The sequence below is a fragment of the Panthera onca genome, chromosome C1 (genome assembly GCF_046562875.1).
Source record: "Panthera onca isolate mPanOnc1 chromosome C1, mPanOnc1 haplotype 2, whole genome shotgun sequence".
NCBI lineage: Eukaryota > Metazoa > Chordata > Mammalia > Carnivora > Felidae > Panthera > Panthera onca.
The window spans coordinates 192,268,090-192,288,199 of NC_138346.1; the positions used below are offsets into that span (position 1 = coordinate 192,268,090).

The 20,110-nt window shown below is 46.8% G+C and overlaps 1 protein-coding gene across 1 annotated transcript; it reads right to left on the reverse strand.

Annotated features, from left to right (window-relative positions):
• Positions 1 to 4,068: 4,068 nt before the first annotated feature.
• UTP11 (UTP11 small subunit processome component) lies at positions 4,069 to 15,829 on the reverse strand. The gene is made up of 8 exons (XM_060626041.3): positions 15,661 to 15,829; positions 11,299 to 11,360; positions 9,750 to 9,852; positions 9,006 to 9,119; positions 8,429 to 8,522; positions 8,211 to 8,341; positions 6,054 to 6,164; positions 4,069 to 5,317 (listed from the first exon to the last, which is right to left on the reverse strand). The coding sequence occupies exons 1-8, from the start codon at positions 15,721 to 15,723 to the stop codon at positions 5,234 to 5,236; spliced, it is 762 nt and encodes a 253-aa protein (XP_060482024.1). The 5' UTR covers positions 15,724 to 15,829; the 3' UTR covers positions 4,069 to 5,233.
• Positions 15,830 to 20,110: the final 4,281 nt, after the last annotated feature.

Genomic DNA, 20,110 nt, shown 5'->3' on the forward strand with positions numbered 1-20,110 from the left:
CAGCCATTGCTGGCCTGGTCTCCATCTGCCATGGAGGCCATCTGCCCCCACTGGGGGGCAGGCGGGGAGCAGTTTATGCTACCAGCCAGTAACAGGAAGGGGTGGTCTCCCAGTCTCCATGTGCCAGATGGATCCTGCAGCTTCCCACCTACTGCACCACCTAAAGAGCCCTCTCTGAGGGACCTGCCCCCGATCTCCAGGGATCAAATTAGCGAGAGATGTGAGGTGGTTCCCTTCCCCAGCCCCTGTCTATCCTGAGCTGACCACCCCTGTCCCTTGGCAATCTACCGCTGGCTACTAGAGACCACAGGCCTCACTAGAGACCACAGGGCCCTGCAAAGGCTCTCCCCTGCCTTTAAGCAGGAAAGCAGATGCTGCCACCTCCAAAGGGGCTGTCCCCAACGCTCCACTTGCCTCAGCTCCAACCCCCTCCTCTTAACCCCTCCGTCCGTCACTGGTCTCTGTGGCTGAGCAGCAGAGAGAGGACAGGGGAAATTTCCAGCGCTCTCGGGACATGTTATTTCTGCTGTAAAAGCTGGTTTTTTTGGTTTGGAAAGGTTTTTTTTCCACCTAGTAATGTAAAAACATGAAACCTGAAACCAACCCCACATTTGTCACCTCAAAAGAGAAGCCTTTGGGGTAACTCGGAGAAAGCTGTAAATGAGTCAGGCTGATTCAGGGCGGGGGGGGGGGGGGGGGGGCTGCCCAGCTGCCTCCGGGGCACCACAATTTCAATTAACGCTTATGATGTGAGCAAGGCCATCAGGTGACAGACAAGAGGAATGGAAAGGGCTTCCTTCCCACCCTTAACCCCAAACATAGCAGTCCCCACATAAGCTCCTCTTGCCTAGAAAGAGCTAGGTCCTGGGGTCTGTTCTGGACCAACGTCTACAACCACCAAAGCCGGGGACTCAGGACTGCACCACAGCCCCAGCACCAAGCAGTTTGCTCCCCAGATGTGAGAGGAAACGGTTACTCTCATGACGAGGGCTATCAAGTGAAGCACGCAAGACCAGACAGAGAGAACTAGGTACAAACTTTGGTTGGACAGATACAGAGGAGACAGAACTCTCCAAATGCAACAATGATGGGTCTAGGAATGAGGAACACGCAGATTCCGTACAGGGAGTCTGAAGAAACGAGAGATTTTTTTGCTCTCCGACCAGAGCGGTGTAGGAAAGAACAAGCAGAAGCATGACCCAGCCAGCCTCTTAAGCTTCCAAACTCTAAGGGGTGGACTTGGGAAAGCCAGCTCTGCCTCTCAGGGTTTCGTAGCTTCATCTCCACTCCTCCCCTGCACTTTTTGCTGAGACAAACCCATGGAGCTGGGTGGGAGCCCCGCCAGGAGGGAGGCCCGGTGACCTGCTGGGCAAGAGAGCATGTACCCTCTGACCCCAGGAGGCAGCCGCCAGAGCCCAAGAAACCGCCAGCTCAGCCCCAATAGTATTTCGGGTCCACCCCCAATTCCTCCACTCGCCGGGGGCTTTGGGCCAAGACTCCCACCCAAGCTTCGGCCCGCCCTCTCCCAACACCCTGTGCACAAGGCTGTGAACGGACACACGGGGAGAGCTTGAGGAGGGAGGCCGGCACCGCATACCCACTTGCCTCACTGGTTCAGGTCCTAACAGGCCCTGGCCTCACCGGCCTCCACAGGCAGGCAGAGCAAGTCTGCGTCTGCTGGCTGCCTTCCCTGCTGGAGGATGTGCAGCTCTAATTGTTCACTGCCCCACAACCAGCAGCGGGGGAGAGACAGCGAGCTAGACATAAACCCTCACAACTGCTCACGGGGAGACCCCCTACCATTTCCTGGTGGAACCACCCTCTCGATGTGGGACTCAACAGGCTTCCTTGCATGGGCCTTACTAGAAACGTGAGGGGAAAAGCCCTCTCCTGCCCCTTCCTTGTTTTGGGACCACACTTACCTCAAACTGCAGGAGTAGGGGTGGAGAAAACCTTTTTTCCTAAGAGTTCTCCTCTAAGGCACTGAATTCAATAAATAGGAACTAAGCACCTACGTAGTACAGGATGCTTCCAACAGAAGCCAAGAGCGCTAAGAGAGTAGACACCAGCACCCAGAGAAGGGGCAGCAGCTCCATCTACTGGGCCCTTTCCTACCCTGTTGCCAGGAATCTGTTCCCTCTAGAGTTAGAAACAGATTTAATCCAAGAATAAAGCTAAGGCCTGACACTCTACTGCTGGAGTCAGAAGGGCTCTAAGAGGCAGTGGAGTAGGACTCAGGCAGGATAGTTGGTTCCCTGCCCGAGAAACCTCGATGTTCCACGTCAGCTATTGTAGCCGACACTCTGGGGACCTCATTTGTACGAGACCTGAACCACACAGGTTCTGACTCAGAGCAATGCCTTCCACCTCCCTACGCTGCCCGCATTCCCCTTGGCACAGCCAGAGCAGGACGCCACCAAGAGCCCAAACCACCTCTGGGGCCTGGGCGTGTGGATCCTAAGGAAACAACAGTCTCTCCCCTTCCCAAGCAACGAGCCAGGAGTCCGAGGTCCCACTGAGTGCCAAAGCATAAGGTCCTGGCCTATTTTCAGCACCCAGGAGGCTGGGGCATCTGTCTTGGGTTCATCACAAGGGGCAGGCAAGCTCTCCTTGGGCCTCAGAGACAGCCCTCAGTGTGAACAGCAATTCGGGACACCTGGTTTTATCTCCTTATAGTTCTCTACCTCCAATCTGGAACTTACGGTAGTCCAAAAGGATAGACGTTCCTGCCTACACACATGCCTCTTCAATGAAGCATCGCTGTATACCTACAGAACACGTGAGGACTTACTTAGCACGTAACCAGCGGATGTGAAACCCTGGTGGCACGTTCGTGTACCACAGGGTATATAGGTGTGCGCATACGTGTGTGCATGAGGCCCGAGGGGTAGTACCCTAAGAGTCTATTAAAGTGAGAGCCAGGGCGCCTGGGTGGCTCGGTCAGTTAAGCATCCGACTTCGGCTCAGGTCATGATCTCACGGTCCGTGGGTTCAAACCCCACTTCAGGCTCTGTGCTGACAGCTCAGAGCCTGGAGCCTGCTTCAGATTCTGTCTCTCTGCCCCTCCCCCATTCATGCTATCTCCCAAAAATAAACAAACGTTAAAAATAAATAAGTAAATATAAAGTGAGAACTCATGAAGTGTGTGTACCTTTGTGTAAGCGTAAGCTTCAAGAGAAGGCATTAGGTATATCCCTTCCCTGCCTCCCACCTTCCTACCCAGCAGAGACAAGGGATACGAGTCCGAGTAGCAGCACCAAGCTGGTTTATCCCAGGAACAGACTCTGCCCACTCCTCTGCCCAACATCCACAGGATAAATCCCTTCCCTGGCTCAGGACTCAGACCTCTATGTCATAAGACCATTAACATTTACTTAGCTCACCATCTCCCCAAAAGGAAGTTCACACAGAGACTGTGAAGCATTTCCTTCCTTAAGGCAAAAGCTACTAACTTCTATTCCCTGGCCCTTCTTCCTACTTTCCAGGGCTCCCAAATCTAAATCCCACTGGGTACACCCTGAGGAAACATGCTTTCATTTTAGGCTTTATATAGGAGCCTAGCAGTCACAGAAACTTATTAAGTTTTAACGATGATTTTTTTTCTCTTTAAAATCCAGGCACAGCTGTTCTTCCTCCAGGGGTGAGGTGTAAGCACACCTCCCAGAACTCTGCTCCTCCCACATTTGCTCCAAGCATGCTCAGTCCTGTCTTGACCAGCCTCAGCTTACCACCCCGACATAGACAGGAAGAGTGAGACTCTGGGAAGACAAAGGAGCTGCTACACATGCTCTGCAGTCCCCACCTCCAGGGCACAGGCCTGTACCAAGCCATCTACAGCCTTGGAATCAGGAGCTGGCCAGAAGTGCAGAGGGCAGGAACAGAGCCAGATCTGTCCGATATGAGCTTCATCAATAAGGAGGTGCCACCATGGGTTCCTAGTTCCAAGGGTTTCTATCTGTAGCTATAAAGCGTAAGAGAAAAAAAATTCCTCCTTGGCTACTTTATGAAGCCATCAGAATATCCAATAAACACAGAAGGAAGGAAGGTAAAATCAGTCTGCCCACTAAATCAAACATGCAAGCATTAAAAATATTTATTTTAATTTCTACTATGAGCATACACTACTTTTAAAAAATTAATGATGTGTGGCACCTGGATGGCTCAGTTGGTTGAGCATCCGACTTTTAATTTTTTTTTTAAAGTTTATTCATTTTTGAGAGACAGAAAGAGACAGAGTATGAGCAGGGGAGGGGCAGAGAGAGGGAGACACAGAATCAGAAGCAGGCTCCAAGCTGTCAGCACAGAGCCCGATGCAGGGCTCGAACCCATGGATCATGACCTGAGCCGAAGTCAGATGCTTAACCAACTCAGCCATCCAGGTGCCCTGAGGATCCGGCTCTTGATTTCAGCTCAGCTCATGATCCCCCGGCTCATGAGTTCGAGCCCCGAACTTGGGATTCTCTCTCTCTTCCTCTCTCTCTCCACCCCCCCCATTTACATGTATGCACATGCTCTCTCTCAAAGTCAACTTTAAAAAATAAAAAATTAAGTGATGTAACAAAATGGAAGAAATGAAGTGAAAAAAGATGTAAAATTGTTTACTGTAATTACAACTACAAAACACAAAAACATAATTAAAAACCAGTACACACCTTTATAGAATGGAGGAAATAGGGGCGCCTAGGTGGCTCAGCCAGTTGAGCATCCAACTCTTGATCTCAGCTCATGATCTCACAGTTTGCTGTCAGCACAGAGCCTGCTTGGGATTCTCTCTCTCCCTCTCTCCTGCCCCTGCTCATGCTCTCTCAAAATAAATAAGTAAACTTAAAAAAAAAAAAAAAAAAGAATGGAGGAAATAAACCAGAATGCTCACAGTTTTGTTCACTTTCATTGCCCTAGCTGCTAGCACTAATAACTATTTATTGTTCCTCAATTAGTACTGGGATTAGGGAAGAATTCATTTATTTTCCAAATTTGTGGTAATGAGATATAACTTTCATAATGAAAAAAATATACAGGAATATAAAACTAAGGCTGATTTCACAACCCTCAAAACAATAAGACATGGGAAGGGGCTTTAATGGTGTCCACAGAAAAATACCACATGTCAGATCTGTAATAAAATTACAAACAGGAAAAATCATGTCATTCAGGCTAATGGAATGTGAAGTTACTCAGGGAAAAAAAAAGGAATTCTCTTCTGCATGGAATGACAAAGCTCATCTGTACCACTTCAACGTTTTCGACGACTCTGAAATTTGTAAATAGCTGGGGAGTTCACTGTTTCTTTCTTCACCTTCACCTTCTGAGTTTTGTCCTACAAAAGATTAAAAAGGTTACCAGTAAATGGTAGGATAGCATTTTGTAAAACAGGAAGGTTAACAAACTACCTATTGGCAAGCCCCTAATTCAGTCCTTCTCAAAGTACGGGAAGGACAAAGCCATACTACCCTCAAGTATCCCCAGATGCAGTGAACCATGTTCTCCCCTGGGAATCTATAATGCTACTACTATGTTGAAGTTTCCAGAAAAACTGAGAAGACAGGGAGTCAAATCATTTTTCTGTAGGGCTTATTCTCACACGGAACCCTAGTTGAGAAAGGCAGATCTGAACGATCTACAAAGCTGAAGAATTTGACATTTAGAGGAATGGTACTAATATGAAAGAGGCATCACATAATCCTTAGCTGTGCTATTTAACAACACAATGTTGTCTATTTTTAAACACCAATGAGTGACACACACTGCTTTGTTAACCTGCTTAAATGTTACACATAGCTGCTCATAAGCTATAAAGTTCATATGCTACCTGATCCTACCCTTTGCTGTTCCAAAGCACTGACTAATAAGCCCCTTATTACCTTCTTAATCAAGGAACATTTCAACACTGTCAGAGTAACAGACACTGGCTCAAACCACTGCCCCTGAGGAGCAGACATTTTCACTGGGGTTGATTTACACACAGCTGAAATCCAGTCTAAGTTAAAACCTTTACAAGAGAGAAAGGAAAAAAAATAAAATAAAAGGAAGGGCCTAAGGCTCTCTCTCCTTACCAGAAGATCTTTGCGTGTTTGAATTTTCTGTGCAATAACAAACAATTTCTTCTCGCGTTCAATCCGCTGCGTCAGGCAGTTATACTGCTTTTGCCTTTCTTTAGCTATCCGCTGTGGAAGAAATACACACCCGTTTTCAATAAAATTAACAAGATAAAAATGAATTAAAAACTGCTTTTAATCCACTCAAGTCCAAATGCATAAATGGTTTCATCAACTCCCTCCTCCTTACTCAGAATCAACACAAGCGACCATAAAATTGCCCATTTTAGGAACACCAGATTCTAGAGCTAACAGAACGTTGGAGACTTGCCCAGGGACACAAGGTTCACCTGGAACAGAGTCAGGACTGTCCCACGAGTCTCACGGGTCCCAGGAATCTTTCCACTACTACACTAAGCTGTTTGACCTTTGTGTGAGCGTCCCGGTTACCTAAGGCAATGCAGGAATGAGCCAATCCTGGAAACCCTACACAAAGTGAACAGAGAATAGAAAGGCTAATGGACAGTGTGCAGGTGTCTGAGAACCACAGAACTCAGAGAGCAGGACTTTTTCAGCAGAAGCTGACCTGAGAATTCTCACTGCTGAAATATCCCCTCAAAGGCCAGTGGCCCTTCAATTTGGGGGAATCATGAACCCCTGAGAAACTGAAGAAAGCTGTGGATTCTTTCCTGAAATAAATGTGTATGTGTGTTGGTGCAAATTTGTGCAAACGCATATGCCTATCTGCACAAAATGTCTGTGTGGAATGAGAGTGTTCACAGACTTCCTACAGCTCATCCATGGGCTGCCCACCCCTCCAAGTTACAGAGAGATTAAAAATTCCCTTACAATCCACTCACCATCAGTCTCTTAATGAAAATATTTTTGCTTTAAACAAAACAACCAGAAGAAACACCACCACTGGACAAGAACAGCAAGATCCAAATCTTTCCAACTTACAAGGCATGTCTGTGAACTATTCTGTTGGGAGCACTAATGTCTTTAGGGACCACCATGACACTTGAGAAGTGTTAGTGACACAGCTAATTGAAAATACAACTAATTGACAAACAGGGTTATCACGAGAATACTAGTCAGCCGGCTCCTCAGCTGGAAGTGTTATCTACAAGGGGGGACCGTCACTGGGCTTCAGATTTAAACAATTCACCAATTCTAGCATAGTCTCGCAGCAGTGGTTTCAGACAGCTTTTGTTTTCACTTTATTACACAGACTGTCAAATTTATGGGATTACCCAATATAGTCAAACTAATTAGGGGTATTTATATTACCAACACAAGTTTAGCTGCCTCTGAGCTAGAGAAACTGCTGTGAAATTAAACATTGGAAGCAAAGCTGATGCGGTGTAAATGATTCAAATCAAAACAGAACAGCTGTCTGCTTGAAACACATTGACAGCATTTTTTTTTTTAATGAATCAGTCAGAAGTGAGAGTTCAACTCCAGAAGGCTCTGAGAAAAAGCATGTCTTCTGCACAAACCCAGTTACAGTGATGGAAAGCACCATAAGGAAAAGTCAATACAAAATTCTGGTTACAAATGTATAATATGTAAAGACTTTTTGAGATGTGTATTTGCTGCTGAAGGTTCAATATCAGAATATACCAAATCCCTAAATCTTCAGTGTCTCCTCCTCTCTCTGCATTTTACAAGGTAGGCATCAGTCACAAGTCTTAAAGGCACAAAGCCCAGAGGGAGAGGTGGGATTCAAATGCAAATCTAAAAGTCAGACCAGGGGCACCTAGGTGGCTCAGCTGATTGACATCAGTTTGGGTCATAATCTCACTTTGTGAGTTTGAGCCTTTCACTGGGCTTGCTGCTATCAGCACAGAGCCCATTTAGGATTTTCTGTTCCCCTCTCTGTCTCTCCCCTACTCACACTCAAAAATAAATAAAACATTTAAAACAATTTTTTTAATTAAAAAAAATAAAGCCAAACCCTTAAGCTTCCAACCACTAAGCCACACTATGCCACACACCCCCCAATCTTAAAAACCAAGGAACCTTCGTCCATTCCCATCCCATCATCAAATCTTCCTTCCACTTTTCTAAGGGAACTTAATGAGCTTTCCTTAATTATAGTAAATGCGGGGGGAGGGGGGGGTGGAAATCCTAGATTCTCCTAAGCTCAGACCTGAAAACAACGGAGAAAATTACCTTAAGTCGAGTCTGCTGGGTAACCCCCTTCACTTTCTCCTTCTGCAAGGTCTCTATTGTGGGTCTATTAAAGACTCTGTCAACAAGTTCCGGGGCTGTTCGCAGGTGAGTGGCAATATCAAACTGTTCAACTGAAAGTCAAGACAATTCTTAAGGCACTAACACCAAACATACACCAACATGGTAGACTATCCCAGAAACCCTCAAACATTTCATACCTTCCTTTTTGGTGTCAAAAAAAAACACATGCTTATTCTGTTGCTTCCCCTGGAAATCCAGCAGATGGAGCTCTGATTTCAGTCTTTCAATTTTCTAGAATACAGAACAGGATCTCATTTTACACTGGGTTCTTCCAGGGTATCAGAGATGAATGTCAAAAGTGTAAACCATTTCACATCATTATCACGAGCCAACAAAAAATGTGCTTCATTCTTTTAAAGAACGGCTAAACATCTATCAAGCACCAACCACAGTTAAGTGACTGGGCTACACATTCCACAAAACTCATTTAATCCTTACAACAATCCCATGAAATAGAAATGAGGAACCAATCTCTCAAGGATGTTAATTTGTCCATAATCATGGGGCTAATAAATGGCAGAGCCAGAATTCAAGCCTAAGTCTGTCTCATTTCCAAATGTGAACTCTTTCCACTCTACCACACTGACTACACTTCTAAATCATTATACCATACACAAGTACTTCAAGAAGAAATCAACTTATAATTTGAAGTCACTGAATCCGCATTTCTTTCCTTAACAAAAATACAACAGAACAAAGGGCTTCAGTTGTTACCTTAGCTTCTGCAACCCTTTTCATTTCTATGTATTTGACATCCTGGGTTTTCATCAGTTTCAGCTGTTCTGGAGTTACTTCTTCCTTAGTCTCCTTAATAACGTGAACTCCATCCTAAAATCCAAATTTAAAAGATACAGTCCCTCTTAGATGAAAATCACTGATAAGCTGTCAGCATAGCTTATGACTGGAACAAAGACAACTGAATGCCATCTGCAACAGCAGTCCAATGCACTAAGCCCCTAGATGCATGTTCAATTTAGCACCTCATCATCTACTCTTAGAACAGCTCCAGGCAGAGGTGGCTGGGTGGCTCAGTCAGTTAAGTCTGACTTCGGCTCAGGTCACGATCTCACAGTTTGTGAGTTCAAGCCCTGCATCGGGCTCTATGCTGACAGCTCAGAGACTAGAGCCTGCTTCGGATTCTGTCTCTCTCTCTCCCTCTCTGCCCCCCGCCCCCACTTGCACTCTCTCTCTCAAAAATTAACATTAAAACAAAAAAAAAAAAAAATTAAAGAAAAAAAAGAAAGAAAAGCTCCAGTCATAAGACAACTCAGATTCAGGAGTAGAAATGCATGCTGTTCATGAAGGGACAGTTTGCCTTGGATACTGACCAAGAGCATTTGGACCAAGTGGAGAAGGGCTAAATAAAGGCCAAGGCTCCTTCCTCTCCATCTCTTCCCCCATCTTATTTTCTTTATTGAGTTGGAGCTCAGAATACCAACTGATCCATTAGGTACCCACCTGGAGTTTAACCCGAGTCATTTTATAGTAGAATTCATCTGGATTTTTTTCAAGAGCCTTCTTCCGGAGAGCTCTGAGGTACTCTTGCTTTTTCCGGTAGTCGCTAAAAGGCAGTTTAAATGAAGTTCATAACAAAAAAATTCCAAAAACAAAAAAGCACAAACAAAAAAACCCACAAGAGCACACTTTACAAGCATCTAAAGTTCATACAAAATGAAACTCAAAAAAGCCAGAGCAATGACTAGATTTGATCCAGCCTCCACTGTCACTAATGTTGAGATCCCGTCACTGTAGGCTACTCTCTTATCCCAAAATTCACCTGAAACTGTCCCCATCTCACATGTTTTAGCGCTATTTACATCTTTAGAGGGAAACACCAAAGAAAGCACGTATTAAAGCTCATTAGAAAGGGTTCTGATCAGGGCGCCCGGGTGGCTCAGTCGGTAAAGCGTCTGACTTCGGCCTAGGTCATGATCTCACAGCTCGTGGGTTTGAGCCCCGCATAGGGCTCTGTGCTGATGGCTCAGAGCCTGCAGCCTGCTTCAGATACTGTGTCTCCCTGTCTTTCTGCCCCTCCCCCACTCACGCTCTCTCTCCCCTTCAAAAATAAACGTTTAAAAAAAAGAAAGGGTTCTGATGCAAGCTTGGGCACCAACTGACCAAATAAGGTTCCAAAACTACACAGCACAGAATAGCATACTGACTAGAATCGTGGACTCTGAAGCCAGACTATCTGGATTAAAACCTTAACTCCACCACTTCTAGCTAAGTAATCCTGGATAATTTAGCTAACCAATCTGCATCTTAATTTAATCTGTAGAATGGGTATGATGATAATAGTATCCCAGAAGGTTGTTGGGAGGAATAAATAAGTGTAAATATTGCAAGTCTCCCAAAACACTACCTAATCCAATAATAGCACTCAGTTATCATTATTAGCCTTAACTCTGGGACCCAGAGCAATCCACTTAATCCATCACCATCTGTACCAGGAGCACAAAAGGACCTCAGCTGACATGCATAGTTAACAAATAATTATAATTTATTCTCCAAATAAAGTGCCAAAGAAGAAAAATAGAGGTAATTGTTTTATGAAATGTTTTCAGAGTTCATTATCACCCACGCTCAGTCTTATGAATCCATCTTTCATATCTCTTCATTCCACACCACACACGGGGTGATGTAAGAGACTCGACAACTGGAATTTTAGATTCTATCTTGCATTTCAAGAGAAGGGAGAGAAAAAAAGAGACTCTGCTTCTGGCTCAAACACCAAGGCAGGGGCAAATCAAAGCCACTATGAGCAAACTATCTGGAACAACAGAATTAGAAAAAATTCGCAGTGCAACTGTAGTTAAATAAATAACGCTCTGCCCAAACAAAGAGAGAAGTTTAGGGTCACAAACAAGTATCTGACGGGTTGCCAGAGTTTTAGCCATTTTATCAATGGCAGGAAATTATCCCCCGTCAGACACTTGGGCAATCCAGCTGCCGTGCAGGGAAGTGGTCAACCTTCTTGGCAGCACCTCCACCGGGAAACTGAACTCACTCTGCGCGAAGTTTGTAATCTTTCTTTTTTTCCAGCAGGCCCAGATGTTTTCGAAAGCCAGGCTAGAAGACAAAAGGGAAAAAAAAAGAAAGTGCTTAGTTCCCCCAGCAAACACATGCCCAAATCAACATGACACCTCACAAGAACAAGAGTCTCTGGAGTGCTCAGTAAATCCATGTCCTTGGAGCCAACTTGCTACCCTGTTCCCTTCCCTCCCCCACTGGGCTCTGCCCAAGGATGAGAGGTACTATACGGACGCCAGAGAGGTCATAAGCACTGCCATAGTAGGTTTCCTGGCCTATTAAGGACAGAGAGAGGCAACAATGACTCGGCACTAAGCAAGCAGTTGCCAGCTGTACTAAAATTACTACAGCCTTAATCCAAGGGTTTAAAAAATACTATGAAGGGAAAATATAATAACAGGGAGGCAACTGTGGTAAGGGCTCTAAATTTAGAGCCCAAGAACTGGGTTCAAATCCAAGCGTTACCTCTTAACAACCTGTGACCTTATGCAAGTCACTTCACTTCTCTGAGCTGCTGTTTCCTAACTTTAAGACGAGAATAACAATACCTGCTTCCCCTGGTTATCATTAGGATTAAATGAGCCTCTGTAAGGGGCAGTGCTGGCACCTGGCCTGGCACAAGGCAAGTACCCACCACATGTTTACTGTTATTATTATTCCTTTGGTAAGAAGTAAGAGAGAAAACCGAGTGTGACACAGAATACCCTTCTGACACAGAACTTGGATAGCATGGAAGGCACAAGGATTATATCTTGGTATTATCTTTCTACAAGCTATTTATTGAGCAATTAATATATGTCAGTATCTGTGGTAGATGTTTCTGCCCACATCATCATAACAGGCCACATTTATTAAGCACTTACTCTGTTACAAAGCAATCTGCTGTGCTCATTACACACAATCTCTTAATCCCCACAACAAACAGGAGAAGTAGATAAAACATACGATTGTTATCCCAATTTTCCAAAAGGGGAATAAAGTTTAGAGAATGACTTGCCCAAGAACACAGAATAACTGGCAAAGCTAGAACCAGAACCCACTCTGTGTGAGGCCAGAGTCTGTGCTCTTTCCCACAAGAGACCGCATCTTCTCCCGCTCTGAATAATCTCAATTTTTGAGGAGGTACATACACTTCTAACACAATACTACACACGAGTTTAAACTTGTATAACATTAACAGATGACATTTTTAAGTTACCTTTCTCAATTTTTATCCTTGAAATGATGCAACAAATAATTCAATAATTAAAATAACAGCCAAACTGAAATCAAAAACACAACCAACACAAGAAACAGGTGTTGGCGAGGATGTGAAGAAGAAGGAACCCTCATGCACTATTGGTGGGAATGAAAATGGATGCAGCCACTGTGGAAAACAGTATGGAGGTTCCTCAAAAATTAAAACCAGAGGGTGGCCCGGGCACCTAGGTGGCTCAGTCGGTTGAGCGTCCGACTGACCTCAGGTCAACTCAGGTCATGATCTCACAGTTTGTGCGTTCAAGCCCCTCATCAGGCTCTGTGCTGACCGCTTGCTTGGAGCCTGCTTCAGATTCTGTGTCTCCTCTCTCTGCCACTCCCCTGCTCATGCTTTGTCTCACTGTTTCTCAAAAATAAATAAATGTAAAAAAAAAAAAAGAATTATTATTATTTTTTTTTTTTTGAAACTAGAGAGTGGCCTGGGTGGCTCAGTCAGTGGAGCGTCCGATTCTTGCCTTCAGCTCAGATCATGGGACTGAGCCCCTGTGTCCGGCTTCACACTGAGCATGAAGCCTGCTTAAGATTCTCTCTCTCCCTCTCTTGCTGTCCCTCTCTCCCACGCACGCTCTCACTCACTCTCTCTAAAACTAAAAAAAAAAAAAAAAAAATTCAAAACAGAAATACTCTACGATCCAGGAATCATAGATACTGGCTATCTACCCAAAAATTACAAAAACGCTAATTCAAAGGGATCTGAGTTATAGAAGAAGACTGGCCATTGCATCTGAAGTAGCTCACCTAATTATACCTACTCCCTCCATACAAAACATCTTCAGTAGCTGGCCCACCACCTCAGTGAAGAACCTATGGCATAAAGTCCAAACTTTACCCAGACATAGAGTACCCTGGTCAACATGTTTACCCATCTTTCCAGCATGGCCTTCTTCTTACCTCTCCCACAAAGATCCTCTATTCCTACTCAAACATGACCGTGTCATGCTTACGTCCAGCCTTAGAAGCCCTCTGTCTTCTGGAGTGCCGGTGGCTCAGTCAGTTAAGTGTCCGACTCTTGGTTTCGGCTCAGGTCATGGTCCCACGGTTCGTGAGTTCCAGCTCCACAAGTTTGAGCCCTGCGTCCGGCTTGCTTGGGATTCTCTCCTGCCCCTCCCCTTCTCTGTTAATCCAAACCAACTACTTACAACTGATATTTTGGATACACTATCCAACCTCTTTAAGCATCAGAGTCCTCATATGGAAAATACGGATAACATCCACCTCATAGACACGCTGTAGATTTAAATGAGATCATCCTTGTACAGCATGTTGGGCTGTACCTAACATACAATCAATGCTCAAAAAGTGACAGCTATTATCATTCCCTTCAAAGTTCAGCAAGTTTCACCAGGAAGCTCCCTCATCATGTCTACTTTTCCCATTCAAATTCCTCATTTGGCAGTGTTCCTGTGCTATCTCTTATACAGGTGCCTCTTTTTTTATATATATATTTATTTTTGAGAGAGAGAGAGAGAGAGAGAGACATGGAGTGTGAACGGGGAGGGGCAGATAGAGAGAGACACAGAATCTAAAGCAAGCGCCAGGCTCTGAGCTGCCAGCACAGAGCCAGAAGCGGGGCTCGAACTCAAGAACCATGAGATCATGACCTGAGCTGAGGTCGGAGACCCATCTGACTGAGCCACCCAGGCTCCCCTTATACAGGTGCATTCTTTATTCATCTTTTAGTGGCCTCTGGATTCCTGGTCTGATTTCTGGCTTTGCCAGTTGCCAACTACAGCTGTATGTCTTTAGGCAAATTACTTAACCTATCTGAGTCTTAGTTTCCCCATCTGCAAATGTGAGAAAATAACGGTACCTACCTCCACACAGTGTCAACAGTTAAATGAGATAACGAGTAATTCATTCTGCACTTTTGGCTCTGGCACACAACAAACACTGCTATCGTTACTTTTCTTTTTTATTTTTATTTATTTTGAGCGAGCAAGCAAGCAAGCAAGTGGGGTGGGGCAGAGAGAGGGGAAGAGAGAGAATCCCAAGCAGGCTCCACTCTGTCAGGGCAGAGCCCAGCTCAATCTCATGACCCTGGGATCGTGACCTCAGCAGAAGTCAAGAGTCACGCTCAAGGACTGAGCCACCCAGGCGCCCCTATCATTACTTTTAGATAGGCCCACAAATAGGTTCAAACAGGTGCCACAATTAGGTGGCAAATTGCACTATTGCTCCTAGCACACGACTGAGCACACAGTAAGTGCACAATAAATATCTGATAAATGCTATTAAGGAGGAAGACTGACTCTGGTTAGGAGGCCTTAGTTCCCCCCCCCCCCCCCATCAGTGAGCAACACAACTTTGAACACATCTTTCTCCCTCTCTTCCCCACCTGCAAAATGAAGTTGGACCAGATAACTAGGTTGTATATGTGGTTTTTAAGCACAGTGCAATGGATGCGCTGGTTCCGCATATATTAAACTAGTTTCTACTCAACCTCCCCAACACAGACACACCCTCCACAGAAGTCCTACAACTGTTTATCCACCTGAATTTGGGGTTTAGGACTCGGCAGGTCACTTCTGCTCTCTGGGCCTCAGTTTGTTCACCTGTACAATGGGGATGGAAAACATTATGGCCTGAGACATAAAAATCGTATGCGGCAGACCTTCATAAGATTCTGCGCTAAGCCCACGCCTGTCGGTGTTACATTATCAGCACCAATTTCTTGGGTTACTGACCCCCGCCCCGCTACGCAGTGGGCAGGGCTCTGCACCCTTAGATGCGGGTTCCAGTTCCAGCCGGTAGGCGCTTTGGCCTCACCTTCCTCCCAGGTCAAGCATTTTACACACGGCATCTCACACAACTACCTCCGCACTGAAATTCCCCAAGACAGCTTTGACTATACCCAAAGAACCGGTCGGGAGTAGGGCAGGGAACGGGAACTACGACCCCCCTCCTCTCCCCAGGCTTCGAGGCTCCGCCCCAGGCACGCCGGCATCGTTAGCATATATTTCCATTTATTTACGTGCCCCAGCGACGCGCCAAAGGGACCTGGTACCGCAGGTGAGGAGGAGAAAGGGGTGAGGGAAGCACACGGGGCCACGGGCCAGCGCTCGTGGGACCTGTGCGGTCCTACCTGGCTTCGCTCTCGGTGTTCTCGCTGCCGGGACTTAGCCGCCTTCCGAAAAGCCGCTGCCATCGCTACTCACGCCTGGAAAAGCTCAGGAGACAACGCCAGCCCCGCACCGCCTCAGCCGCCTAGTACCCCGATCCTACCGGAAGTAGGCCAGGGCGCCAGACGCTTAGAACCGCCCACTTCCTCCCCGCAGCCTATCCGACCCGTGCCTTTCCGGAACTACGTCATCTAGCAAAGGCGTCCAGAGCGAGCTGCTTCTGGGAAGTGTAGTTTCCTAGGTCTAGTCTCGTGACCCTGCAAGACTAAGTTCTCATTCGCCAGAGCTTGTGCACGTGTACCCAGATCTCTCGTTTTCGCGCTCCGCTCCGCGTGGTCACCTGGGAACACGTGGCTGACACTGCCCTGGGGCTGAGCCGTGCTTGGAGTGTGCGCATGTGCAGTCACCAAACAGCTCTGCTCCGCTTGCCATATTTACACGGTGTGTTTAGAGGCAGGAACCGTGTGAATTTTAACGTGTACAGGAAAGAGCGTTCTAGAGACAGGAGACCTTAAAACCGGGTTTGGCTCTGCCACTTACCAGCAGCTGTGACTTTTGACAGGTCTCTTGACTTTAATGAGCATCATTTTTCTTCGTCCATAAAACAAGGATAATAATAGCGTGCACCGCTCGCTTCACAGGGCCGTCAAGAGACTCACAGTTGAATGGAGGAGTTCTATCCCTTACAGTAGTTGTAAAGTTGGAGTCCCTCACACCCTCTGGGACATGGCGGCTGGCTGACAGGACGGGTATCAGAGGCAGCACCATGTAATGATTAGGACCATAAACCATACAGGTGTGATCTGATGCTGACTGCCACCAGCCAAGACAAAATTAGCTTCATTTAGCCTCTGTCTCCCCATCTGTAAAATGGTGGTAATAATACTATTACCTACAGAATTGTTGCAAGGATGAAATGAAATGGTATGTCTAAGGTGTTTGCTGCCGCGTTCACCTCTTAACAAGTTCACAGTCGGGACGCCTGGGTGGCTCAGGCGGTTAGGCGTCCAACTTCGGCTCAGGTCATGATCTCAGGGTTCGTGGATTCGAGCCCCATGTCTGGCTCTGCCCTGACAGCTCAGAGCCTGGAGCCTGCTTCCGATTCTGTCTCCCTCTCGCTCTCTGCCCCTCCCCTCTCTCTGAAAACAATAAACATTAAAAAAAAAAACCTCACGGTCAATGGGAGCAATGGATGTTGTTGTTGTTGTTACTATTGTTACTAAACCTACCCATAAGGATAGAGAGAGGGTTGGGCACAGCAGAGCTCTTCAGAGGCATTTGGTTTCTTTTCCAATACACGAAGCTAACCCTCAGCGAGTCCTATAATAGCACCCATTTGTCATGACAGAGCTCACTCCTCCAGCTGAGGCACTCTGAGGAAATCCTCTCCTCAGTCCCAGGAAGCTCGAGTCTAGTAGACAGGTGGGTACGACAAAGCTGAAAGTAGCTGAGATCGGCCACGTGACAAGTTTTTCCCTGCCTGTCCGTCCAAGCCTTGCCCAACGCAGGCACATATGTTAACAAACCTCCACCTCATTTGTGACTTAACCATTGAAACACAAGGTCCTTCATGATTTAGCCCACCTTCCCAGTCTCAGCTCAATTAAGTGGGCCCAAGAATCAGCCCTGGAATTGAATTGCACACCCACAACCTATCAGCTTGGATTTAGGGCCACATCGTCAAATTCTCTGAGCCCCGTGTCCTACTCTATCAAATAGCGATAATAATATAACCGACTCCTGTGGTTTTTGTGAGAACCCAAGGAGGCAACGACTAGCACTTAGCATGGTGCCCTGCATATAGTCAGTATTTAACATGTTAGCTCTCCCTCTACCCACTCCCCCACCCACCCACACACACATATTCATTTCACCCTCTGCACCCACAGAGCATCACCAGGTTTGGGGGCATGAGAAGACTGTTTCTGGGCAATCTAAAAGACTCTGTCTGCTAAGCCATGAGGTCTGGCAGGGGCTCCAGGCAGCCCAATGGGTAAGAGCAGGCAATACGCCCAGAGAAGGAAGGAAGTTTTCTCACTGGGGGAAGGAGGGCTTGTGATCACAAGCATCAAGGAGTGATTCAGCACCCAGAGGAAACCATGAGAAACCTGTCAGTTATCAGTTGTCAGCCTGTCGCCTTGTCTTAAAAACACTTCCAAGGTGAAAGATGGCTGGGAGACCCTGAACAAGCCCCCTTCCACCACAAGATAAGAAAGGGTGTGTGGGGGCCTCCTTGGTGGGTGAAGAGACAACCAGCTCCCACTCACCCAAGGCTAGTCATACAGCCATCAGGCTCTGCTTCCAGCCTCTGCTCAAATACACCTGTTCCCTACAGGGAGGGTGGGGGTGGACTGATGGGAAACGGGAACAAGGAGTCCATGTGGCTGATCCCTAGACCTTCCTGGGGCACGTTGTCCTCCTGGACCAACAGAAATGTGAGCCCACTCGGGAGCTAGAAATGGGGAGGGGAAAGGACAAAGCCCCTGCCCTACACCAGCGTCCCTCCCCCAGGCTGAGCCAAGTCAGAAATCTAATTTTCTCTGGCTTCCAGATTCCTGGCCCCAGCAGCAGAAACTTAACAACTGACCATGAGAAGGTATATGTTGGGCAGGGCGGGAGTCCCACCTCTTCAATACCTGCTGTGTACCTTCCTTCAAGACTCACAAGAATGCTGTGAGACAGGGGAGTCCACTACTCTTAACAGATGAGCAGACTGAGGCTTAATACGGTTGAATGACTTAAGAGGCTGCAGGGCCTGACAGTTAAGCTCTTTTGGCATAAGGAGCTTTGACATTTGACTGGATATGAATCCAGGCTTTGCCATTAGTAGCTGTGTTGCCCTTGGCAAGTTAACTCACTCTCTCTGTACCTCCATCTTCTCATCCTTAAAATGGGTATAAGAATACATATTGCATGCGGCACCTGGGTGGCTCAGTCAGCTGAACCTCTGACGTAGGCTCAGTCATGAGCCTTGCAGTTCGTGAGTTCAGGCCCCATGTCGGGCTCTGTGTTGACAGTTTAAAGCCTGGAGCCTGCTTCAGATTCTGCCTCTCTGTCTCTCTCAAAAATAAATATTTAAAAATATATTAAAAAATATATATTGCATATCGTTGTTGGAAAATCAAGTACACTAATATATGCAAAGTGCTTAGGCAGAGATCGGTGCAAAGATCTCAGGAATTACTGGCTCTTATAAAGGCTGTTCAGCAGAGATTCAAGCCATGAGTAAATACCAGAGACCCCCAACTCTACCTTTGATCCAGCACCTTCCTTAGTCATAACCCCTCCCTCTCTGAAGGCTACTCATCTTTGCCTCCCTTCACCCCAGAGCAGACCCCTTCTTGTCATCTCTCCAACCTGGCAATCTTCCCTGCCCTCCCCAGGGCCAGGAGTCTTCTACATCTTCAAGACAAAGCCCAGAGAAAGGGCGCACCCATGGGCTGGCTGTTCACCCTCTGGACTTCAGATAGCAGGTACCTGTGATCCAAACTGGGGTGGAGGAGAGTTGAAACTGAAGCAGCATCTGTCATTCCTTCATTCATCAGGTGTTAATTATGTGCCAGACCTTGGAGCAGGTACGGGGAATACAGGAGTGAGTAAGAAGAAACCTGTCCCTGCCCTCATGCAACTTACAGTCTAGGCATCAGGTACAATAATACACAAACAATTGGTTTAATTTTGGAAGGAAACCTGGCCTCGGGGGTGACTTGGTACCCAGGAAGGCAGGCATATGATTCAGAGATGGGAGAGGAAGGTACTCAGGAGCCCCAGCCTGGGAGGGGATGAGTCTGTGCTCTGAAAGCTTGGCTGGATCCAGCCTGGGGGTTGGGAGAGCCTCTGTGGGCATCTCTTACTCTAGAGGCTGAGGTTATTTCTAGGGTTGGTTTGTTGTCTCTTGTTTTCCAAACAGCACAGCAGAACCTCCTCCTCCCTCCCCCATCCTACCAGATCGAGGCTATTTATGCCTAGTGACAAGCCTGAGGATCCCAGGGGGGGTGGCCTCAAGGACCTGGAGGGGCCTTGTGTCCCTGGCAGCCGCCAGTCCTCCCTCCCAGGCACAGGGAGGAAGCCAGAGGATTGGAAACTGTAGAGGTGAGGAGTCCTCCTCCCCACCTCTACAGTTCCCTCCACTTCCCTCCACACTGGGTGATTCCCTCCACTTCCCTCCACACTGCCGCCTGCAGTGCCCCATCCCTGCACATTCCTCACACCCCTCCCTGAGAAACCCAAAAATCGTGGGGCCAAGGACTAGGGACTCCCCTGGGCCTCAAAGGTCAAAACTATTCCTGGGCATTGTGGAACCCAAGGCCTAGCTCGTCTGTCCCAGGGTACAGCTGGAGGTTAGGAGGTGGTGACCTCTATTTTTGGCCCCCAGAGTTGTGAAATCAAGCCCTTTGAAGATCCAGGCTCTGA

Bases quoted from the DNA above. Each gene is read 5' to 3' on its own strand.
- UTP11 (XM_060626041.3), bottom strand. From the start codon at position 15,723: ATGGCAGCGGCTTTTCGGAAGGCGGCTAAGTCCCGGCAGCGAGAACAC. The intron at 9,120-9,749 runs GTGGGTACCTAA...TTTGGATTTTAG, and splicing joins TGACTCGGGTTAAACTCCAG to GATGGAGTTCACGTTATTAA. The intron at 5,318-6,053 runs GTAAGGAGAGAG...AATCTTTTGTAG, and splicing joins AAACACGCAAAGATCTTCTG to GACAAAACTCAGAAGGTGAA.